General features: G+C 51.5%; 1 protein-coding gene across 1 annotated transcript; it reads left to right on the forward strand.

Annotated features, from left to right (window-relative positions):
• The first annotated feature begins 161 nt into the window (after positions 1–161).
• LOC104129756 (olfactory receptor 14J1) lies at positions 162–1,076 on the forward strand. The gene has a single exon (XM_009642723.1). It carries the CDS (start codon positions 162–164, stop codon positions 1,074–1,076), a length of 915 nt encoding a protein of 304 aa, XP_009641018.1.
• The last annotated feature ends 9,223 nt before the right edge of the window (positions 1,077–10,299 follow it).

The raw sequence follows: 10,299 nt of genomic DNA on the forward strand, positions 1-10,299 counted from the left end.
CACCAAGCAGAGCGGATGCCTCGGAGCTGCATAGCAGTGCTCCAGGAAAGAAAAGCACCCTTAGGTGTTTCACAATGAGTGAATCAAATATTGCTCAGAGAAGCTTCTCTGAGTTTTTCTGTTTTATCTCCATTTGCAGTTTCCATGGCCAGAATCAGCAGATGTCCAACAGCAGCACCAGGTCTCAGTTCCTCCTCCTGGCATTTGCAGACATGAGGGAGCTGCAGCTCTTGCACTTCTGGCTCTTCCTGGGCATCTACCTGGCTGCCCTCCTGGGCAACGGCCTCATCATCACTGCTGTAGCCTGCAACCACCGCCACCACACCCCCATGTACTTCTTCCTCCTCAACCTCTCCCTCTTTGACCTGGCCTCCATCTCCACCACTGTTCCCAAATCCATGGCCAGTTCTCTGTGGGATAACAGGGCCATTTCTTATGCAGGATGTGCTGCACAGGTATTACTCTTTACCTTTGTGGTTGTAGCAGAGATTTCTCTTCTCACCATCATGGCCTATGACCGCTATGTTGCCATCTGCCAACCCCTGCACTACGGGACCCTCCTGGGCAGCAGAGCTTGTGTCCACATGGCAGCAGCTGCCTGGGGCAGTGGCTTTCTCAATGCTGTGCTGCACACGGCCAATACATTTTCACTACCACTCTGCCATGTCAATGTTTTGGACCAGTTCTTTTGTGAAATCCCCCAGATCCTCAAGCTCTCCTGCTCAGATGCCTACCTCAGGGAAGCTGGGCTCCTTGTGATTAGTGCATGTATAGTCTTTGGGTGTTTTGTTTTCATTGTGCTGTCCTATGTGCAGATCTTCAGGGCTGTGCTGAGGATCCCTTCTCAGCAGGGGCAGCACAAAGCCTTTTCCACGTGCCTCCCTCACCTGGCCGTGGTCTCCCTGTATGTCAGCACTGGCATATTTGCCTACCTGAAGCCCCCCTCCATCTCCTCTCCTTTGCTGGACTTGGTGGTGGCAGTGCTGTACTCCGTGGTTCCTCCAACAGTGAACCCCCTCATCTACAGCATGAGGAACCAGGAGCTCAAGGAGGCCCTATGGAAACTGGCTAAATGAATGCTTTATCCCTACAATAACCTGCCTCCCGTTCTTTACACATTTCCTAGAATTTATCTTAGACCATGAACCTACTTTTTTCTCTTTTCATAATCCTACTTATAGATACTCTTCTGGGCTTATGCTAATTATCTGTAGAATTGATTGTATTGTGCCTCACAACACTCTGTCAGGGGTGGTATCCCCCACAGCAGGTCTTCAATAAAACAGAATCTCCCATCTGCAGTGCCTGAAGGCTGGGCTATTCCTACAAAATTGCTTTCAGGAAAATGCCCAAGGAACTGGTCTTTGAATAGTCTGTTTCCTTTTCTTCTCAATGTTAAGCTCATGGTACCATTGGGTTCCACTGGACCAAATGTTCTGGATATAAAAGCTCTTGTCCTGATATGCAACAGCAACGGAGATGGCCCATGAGCTCCCGTTATCTCCTCAGGTTTCTTCACTTGTGGCAAGATTGATGTCATAAAGCAGAATCATTGGAAATCACTTTGGAGGAGTGAAAAGAGGAGAGGATGGAGACTCACTGTGTGCCCTGGGTTTGGAATGAACGGAGACTCAGAAGGTGAATCACATTCAAAACCGAAGTGACCCAAAAATAAAGCACTAATATGATGTGTCCATGAACAAGGACGCTACAGTGCCATGGGAGCCAGTGGTGACCCAGCAGGCAGATGGAGGGGAGGCTGAAGAGATGCAGGAGCTGCCTGGGGAGGCCCAGGGCCAGGACTGTTGTGGTGCCCTGGGGAGTGGGGCTGGTGGGAGCAGAGGAGGGCGAAAATTAAGGCAGGGTTGGGGATCACCAGTAATAGGAATTTAGGAGAGCCAGCGAGGAACTGGCCTCTGTTTCCTTGGGGCCAGCACTAGCCCAGGAGCTTATGGGGAAACTGAATCCCCCCTCTCTACCCCTGAAATGCTGCTGTGCTGTTTAGAAGGGCTGGGGCCTTGTGGTGAGTGCCCAGATCTCTGCAACACCCTGAGGTGGGCTTTGCTGTGGCACAAGCCCAGACTGGGCTGCTCTGCTGGACTGGGCTGGAGAAAGGGCAGGGGAGGTGGGGAGAGCTGGGAAGGGGCTGGGCTGGAAAGATCATGGGAGAAAAAAAAACAGCAGTGTAGAGCTCAGCTGTGAGAGTGTGTGCAGAGTTGGGGCACCCAGGACTGTGCTCACAGTGCAGAGCCAGGCATCATGGTGAAGGAAGCAAGGCAAAAGAGGTGTGGTAGAAAGGGTCCTGGTCTGTGCTCTGTTCCCTGGACATCCTGGCAAAGCTGCTCCAGCAAAATTGTCCCAGTCTTAGCCTACACACAGGCCATTTCCATCTCTAGTTATGCACTCCAACACTGAGGAGGGGCCTTTGCTGCATGGTCACCCCTGTTCTCTCCAGGACTCAGTGATACTCAACTCTGCCACCAGTACAAATAAAAGGAAACCATTTTCCTACTGACACTCATTACGCACACCTGGAGACACTCATTACTACACCTGGATGTGTAGACGCAACACTTAGGGATGTTGTTTAGCGGTGGATTTGGTAGTGTTAGGTTAATTGTTGGACTTGATGCTCTTAAGGGTCTTTTCCTACCTAAATTATTCTATTATTCTGTGATAACTCCTTCCTCTTCTTGTCTCTCAGCCAAGCCCACTCTCAGACAGCTCCAGATAGATCAGGTGCTCACGGCCTATTCTCAACAAGTATTGAAAATCTACATTGAGTGAGATCCCACCAACTCGCCTGGGTCCTTGCTCCTGTGTTTGGCTCTGAGGGATTCCTCAAGAACTCAGCTCTCCCAGCCTCTCCTTGTCCACAATATGCTCAAGGCCCCAACCATCCTTCTCGCCTCTGCAGGACATGCCTTAAGCTTTCAGGCTCTTGCTTGTGCTGGGAAGCCCCATAGTGGATGCAGCAGTCCTGATGTGGTGGTTCTGCAGTGGGTTAGCCTTGGCCATCCACCAGGCACACACCCAGCTGCGCATTCACTCCCCTGACGCAACAGGGCAAAGGGAGAAAATAAGATGGAATAGCTCATGGGTCAAGATAAAGTAAAGGAGAACAGGTACCAATTACTATCAGGGGCAAAGACACATTGACTTGGAGAAAACCAAATTAATTTGTTGCTAATTCCAAAAGGATTTGGATTCTGAGAAACAATGACAAAAATATCTTAAAGACCATTCTCCTCACACTTTCTCCCGGGCTCAAATTACTCCATTGCTCCCAATTCATCTACCCACCCCAAACCCAAGAGGAGCAGAGGAGATAGTGAAGAGGGGGCTGTTAAGTCAGTAAAGAACATCTCTGCCGCTTCTTCCTCCTCACACTTCTCCCCTGCTCCAGCTTGGGTCCTCTCCATGGGATCCCACCATATTTCTCCTCAATGCTATGCATTGTTCATGTCTTTCTGTCTTACATTTCTCCTTTATACTCACAATATCACAGAAACGTGTCAGTTTTACGGGACCTGTGGAGATCATCTAGTCAACCCCCCCACCTGACTCAGGGTCACCTCGAGTAGGTTGCTCAGGGTGTTGTCTAGGTGGCTTTGGAATGTCTCCATGGATGGAGACTCCACAACCTCTCTGGGCAACCTGTTCCAATGTTTGACCACCCTCACAGTCAAAAAGTGTTTTCCTGGTTTCAGGTAGAATTCCATGTGGTTTTCTCTCTGTCTATCACCCCTTGTCTTGTCACTGGGAAGTACTGAGGAGTGTTTGGCTCCCTGGTCTCCCATCAGTTATTTAGTCACATTAGAAGATCCCTCCAAGCCTTTTCTTTTCCAGACTGAACAGTCCCACATCTCACAATATTCCCTCTTATGAAAGATTCCTCAGTCCCTTAAAGCACCTTTATGATCCTTTGAGGAATGTGCTTTAGTAGGTCACCAACTTCCTTGCACTGGGGAACCCAACACTGGACACAGCACTCCAGATGGGGTTTCACCAATACTCAGAAGATGAGAAAGGTCACCTCCCTCCATCTGACAGCAATGCTTTTCCTTATGCAGCCCAGGAGGCTCTTGGCCTGTGCCGTGAGGGTGCAATTCTGGATCCTGCTCAGCTGCTTGTCCTCTGCGACCCCAAGGTCCTTCTCTGCAGAGCTGCTGTCTGGCCAGTCAGTGCCCAGCATGATGTCCACAGTGTGGTTGGATCACAGGCTCTTCTCCCTCAGAGACTTTCTCAGCAGTAACTTGTCTTTCCTGGAGATCTACTCCACCTCTGGCACAGGCTCCACGGTGCTGCAGCATCCCCTGGGACAGCAAAGGCCTCCCCTGCCAGGGCTGCACAGACCAGGCCTGTTTCTCTCCGGCGTTGGGGAGAGCAGTTTTTGCTCTTGTTGTGGGAACCTCATCCATCATGATGATGATCAGCAATAGCCAGAACACTAGTGTGTTGTCAGTGATGGTTTTGTACCAAATCCACAGCAGATCACCCTATGTGCTGCTATGAAGACAATTAACTCCAACCCAGCCAGACCCAGGACAGGCTTCCAGGACATACACTAACAAAGGCTTATCTGTGGATCACAGACCTTGGCTCTTATGGGAGACTGTATCTCCCTGGTATTCACTGGTCGGGTAAGACAACAGGATGCAAACAGCCCAGGAGGTTTCTCTCAGGATTTGTGTACAACTCCTGAGCACGGCTGCTAAATGGGCCACCCAGTCATGTGCTCACCTGGACCTGGTGACTCTGAAACCAGGAAGAACTGGACAGGGATGTGAAGCAGCCCTGGCTGTAGAGAAATTGTGATCTCCCAGATCCTCAGGGACATGGGGACAGAGAGTAGCAGAGAGCAGACCCTGGAGTTCAGGGAATGAGAACTTGACCTGTTGAGGGCACTGGCAGGGGGAGTCTATCAGGGGCAGTGTCAGGGCCCTGAGAGCATCCATTGGCCTTCATGGCCCTGAGAAACATCACCTGGTGCCTCCACCCACACCTCTGCCCATGGGCGCAGGAGACCATTGAAACCCAGGGCTGAGTTTAAGATTCATCTTCATCTGTGCTGTAGGTGTAGTCATCCCCGCCAGGCAGATGAGGGAAAGGCTGTAGATGTTATCTACCTTGATTGTATTAAAGCCTTTGAAACTGTCTCCCACAGCATTCTCCTCGAGAAGCTGGTGGCTTAGACATGTGTACACTTATTACACCTTAAAGTTCATCCAGTTCCAACCCGCGCACCCAGCTTCTTTCCAAGCTATTTGTCCTCAAATACCTAAGAGATCCTAGCATTGTGTTTACTTACCATGGAATCATCAGATGGTTTGGGTTGGAAGGGACCTTTAAAAATCTGGTCCACCCTTGTCCAGGCTGAACAACCCCAACTCTCCATGTCTTTCCTCACAGGAGAGGTGTTCCATTCCTCTGATCATTTTTGTGGCCTCCTCTGGACATGCTCTAACAGATCCATGTCTTTCCTGTGATGAGGACCCCAGTGGTCAACACAGGACTCCAGATTGGGTCTCACCAGAGCAGAGTAGAGGGGTAGAATCCCATCCCTCGACCTGCTGGCCATGCTTTTATTGGACGTAGCCCAGGAGACAGTTGGCTTCCTCGGCTGCCAGCGCTCATTGCCGGCTCGTGTCCAGCTTTTCATCCATCAGTACCCCCAAGTCCCTCTCGGCAGGGCTGCTCTCAATCTCTTCATCCTCCAGCCTGTACTGATACCAGGGGTTGCCCTGAGCCAGGTGCAGGACCTTGCACTTGGCCTTGTTGAACCTCATGAAGTTCACACAGGCCCACTTCTCAATCTTGTCCAGGTCCTCCTGGATGACATCCCATCCCTTGGGAGCGCCAACCACACCACGCAGTTTGGTGTCATCTGCAAACTTGTTGAGGGTGCACTTGATCCCACTGTCCATGTCTCTGACGAAGATACTAAACAGTACTGGTCCTGTGGGTCACCCCATGTGTGTTGGGTATCTCCAGGGGTGGTCTCCATTCTAGACTTTGACCAGGTGATCTCCAGCACCTTCAACCTCTCTTCTTCCTCTTCTCCTCTTGGATTGAACTGTGAAGCTATCTCAGGATTCCTGATGCCTCCACCAGAGTAGTCTTCTTGGTTGAGCTTGAAACCTTCTAAAGACCGAAGGGCCACCTGGAGGATGGACACACATAGGGGTGCCAAGGTTGCACTTAGGTGTCTCAGAGGGCACTTAGGGGTCTGGGGGCTACTTAGGAGTCTTGGGGGCAGTTAGGGGTCTGTAATGGGATGGGGTCCAGTCTGTACTGGTAGGGGTTAAAGAGATCCAGTTTGTATGGGGACAGGGCCCAGTCTGAACTGAGAGAGGCAGGGCATCCAGTCTGGTCTAGGAGGGGCCCCAGTGTGTACTGTGAGGGCTTAAAGGGATTGACTTCACTGGGAGGAGGCCAAGTCTCCCTGAATGGAATCCCAAGACACAGCAATGGCTTCCTTCAATTTAGAATCATCGACAAACGTGGTGAGAGTTGTCTCCTCCAGGTCATGGGTACAGGTGTCAAACTGCACAGGGCTGGGGAGAGTCCCCTCTGCTGCCCCACAATGCCCCAGCGTGTCCCCCCGGCCTCCAGGTAGGGTGTGACCCCTTCACCACTGTGGTCTCAGCCTCATCATCCAACTGGTGCTTTGCCCATCTGTTTGCCTGTCCATCCAGACTGTAATGGCCTAACGAGCATACAGGAATATTGAGGGAGACGATGCCAAGAGATTTGTTGAAGCTGAGGCAAATGACATCCACTTTTTATCTCCTCATGCTCAGCTGCAGGCTGTCAGGCTGGCGAGGCATGCTTTACCCTTGGGAAGGCCATGGTGGCAGTTACTCTCTTCTAGGTGCCCAGACATGTCACCCAAGAGGAGCCTAATGGATGGCACACGCCTCACCATAGTGACCTCGTACAGGCTGGGGTTCCCAGGGTTGCACTTTTGGCCTTTGTCAAAGATGGGTGCAACACTGGCTTGCTCTCTCTCACAAGGGACCTCTGCCAATGCCATGCCTTACACAAGGGATATTCCAAAGAAATACCCATCTGCCCCTCTAACCTCATCACCACCATGCTGCCTGTTCTACTACATGCTTCACTTCTCTGATCTTATATATTTGCTGCTATCAGGATACAATGACCATTTCTGAAGTCATCTTCTCAGCAGACTGCCTAGGAAAAAGCCATTTCCTTTATTCCCCAGTTTTCTTTTCCCCTTATCCCGTCTAAGATCACCCCTTGTAGAAAGGGATTTGTTGTTTATGGAACTTGGTTGTGCTTGGCTTGGCTTTACCTGCCAATAGGAAAAATTCTTCAGTGCCTGTGTCAGCCAGTTCTGTAAGGAAACCAGGGGGGAGATGGTGCATGGGAGCTGTGGCACCCAGCTGCAGACTTCAGTGGAGAAGTCTGATGTAAGGACAAGTGATGCAAGCACCAGGGGGCCAATGAGAGCAATGGTGGGGTGGGGGAGGTCAGGAGCAAGGTTGTCGATGCAGTGTCAGACCTAAAGGAACTGCTGCTGTGATCGGTCCAGACCTCCTGAGAAGACACTCTGGATCATGATCACCTGGAGAATGCTCATATGACCTCTCTCTCAAGAAAAAAGTAATAAAGTGTTCCCCCCCCAAAATAATCTAATTTTTAGCAAGTTCAGTTTGAAGTCTTCCTCCTTAACTACCCTATGAAACAGCTCCAATTAGCAATACAAGTCTTGAAGACTTGAGGAGAATTACAGAAAGATAAATAGGTCGTTAGGGCATTTGGGGCTCATTAAATAAACCTCAGCTACTGAGAGAAGACTGAACAAGCAGCTCAAGAAGTCCAAGTCAGAATAAAAAACCCAAAGTTCCCTGAAGCATTAATGGGCCCCACTGAGGGCAATTCCCGACAGTCTTGTTAGAGCAGAGAATTGGAGGCCATGCTTGCAGGGAGGCAAAGGCCCTGAGCAGGTGGCTGTGATGCTGAGAAAAGCCTTGCCTTTGTTTTAGGAAGCAGAAAGGCCAAACTCTGAGGCCCTGTCAAGACAGATCCTGAGACCCTCCCATTAAAGTTTCATCTCACGGGCCTTGGTGGCAGAGGCAACTGCCATACCTAAGGGGACAAAGACCTCAGCATCTTTGCCTGATCCCTTGGCCATCTCTGCTGCAGGCTGTCCTACACTGTCCCATGCCTGCATCTCTGTCCCTTCAGGATGTTGACATCTATCTTGCTTTCCCTCCTAACTCTCACCCTGGCATTTCCATACCTTCACTCATGTCTCTTTCCTCTCTCTGGCCACTCCTTGAAACACAAAGCCATGGGCTGATGGAATCTCCCTCTGGGTGACCTCTTGCACCACAAGGAAATGCTTTGCGTGAGACTTCTTCCTCAGGTTCAGTCTGAACCTTCCAAGCTGCTCCTTGTGAAGGTTTCCTTCTCTCACCACTACTGAGAAAAGATTCATCATCTCTGAAAAGACCCTTCAAGCACTTGCAGGCTTCTAGTAGAGTGTCCTGAGCCTCCACTTCACCAGGCTAAAGAAGCCCAGGTCCCTCAGCCTCCACAGAGACCCCAAGCACCATCCTGGCAGATCTCCTCTGGAACCTCCCACGTTCCTCTCCATTCCTTCAGACTGGGGAGCCCCACAGCCAGACACACAAGTCCAGAGGTGGCCACAGCAGAGCTGATATATGGGGGATGAGAACTCCCTTCTCTGGTGGCTATGCTCCAAGTAACACAGCCCTCTATGCAGCTGGCTTTATTCATGGTGAATAGGGACCACTGGCTCCTATGGCATTCCTCTTCATGCCCAGGCCCTTCTCCTCAGGGTCACTGCTGAGATGATCAGGTGCCTGCCCCCATGTCCAGGGTTATTCTTACCACCAAGAAAGCACCTGCAACTTCTTGTAAAACTTCATGAGGTTTCTGTTGCCGTATCCCAGATTTTCTCAAGGTGCCTCTGAAGTGAAGCTCTGTGTGGGCAGCTGTTCATGTGTGCGTACAGGTGGCCCACCAGATCCCTGGTATCTCTGACAAGAGAAGAGCATGAGGAATTGCAGGACAGTACAGATAACAGCAGGAGGTAGTGGCTTAATGGAATTGCGGACCAAGGTAGGAATTCCCCTGGTGATAAACTAAAATGTTCTGGTTTTGGCTGGGATGGATTTAGCTGGCATAGTGCTGTGGTTTGGGTTTAGGATGAGAGGAATGTTGTCAACTCACTGATGTTTTAGTGGTTTTCTAGTGGTGCTTATACTAGACTTGGGCTTTTCAGCTTCCCATGCTCTGTCATGTGCACTAGAAGCTGGGCAGGAGCACAGCCAGCACAGCTGAGCTGAACTGTCCAAAAGGGGTTTTCCATAGCATATGATGTCATGCTCAGTACAGGAACTGGGGGGAGTTGGCCATGGAACAGAGATTGCTGGGCATCACTCTGTGGGTGGTGAGGGTTGCATCACTTAATCCCCCGCCTGTCACTATCTGCATTCCCTGCCTGACAATGGGACAGGAATTGGGGTTGCCAGAGGGGAACATTGACACCTGCTGTAGAGCAATTCCACTGCAGGAATCAGTCTGCCCAGTGATTAGAGAGGGGCAGGCAGTGATGCCTTCAGTCTGCTTCAGATTGGGTTCCCCAGGAGAGACCCTGCTGCCTTTCAGGAGCTGTTGGCCCTGAAGTCACAGGGACACCCTGAGGGATCTGGGGGAGAGGGGGTGGAGGTAGTAGGCAGAGCAAGTGGTGCCTTGGGCTGGTCCTCTGCTGCTGAGCTGGGCTGGGCTCCTGGGATGGAGGGAGCTGATGGCAAGTGGGCAGCGCTGCAGAGAGACAGCTCTGCCCAGGAGCAGCTCCTCTGCAAAGGGCAGCATGGCTGAGGGCATGGCCTGCAGACACCGAGGGGAGAAGAGCGAGGCAGAGAGAGGTTAGAGGCAGTCTGGGGTGGGAGGGTGACAAGAGCTCACTGGAGGAGACATCTTCACAGTCCTGAATACAGTAAGTCTTTGCTGCAGGGCACATCCTGGAGGGATCTCCTAGAATTGGCACATCCCATGGGTGGTATGCAGGAGAAGGTTGTGTTTCACACCAAGGCTTCCCTGCTGCCCCATCAGAGGGACAGGGCATGATGGCTGCCTTCTCCCAGGGAGTGCTGCAGGGTGTGAGGGTGGGTGTGCAGGGAGGGGTGCCCAGGGCTGTCCTTCCCAGCAGGGTCCCTGCACCCCAGGGGGCTGTGTGCCGGGGCAGGGACTCTGTCGCCTGCCAGGGTCTGCCCGGGGAGCTCCCCATGGTGCTGCAGGGAG

This window comes from Egretta garzetta, unplaced genomic scaffold, assembly GCF_000687185.1.
Source record: "Egretta garzetta isolate BGI_Z169 unplaced genomic scaffold, ASM68718v1 scaffold1010, whole genome shotgun sequence".
Lineage (NCBI taxonomy): Eukaryota > Metazoa > Chordata > Aves > Pelecaniformes > Ardeidae > Egretta > Egretta garzetta.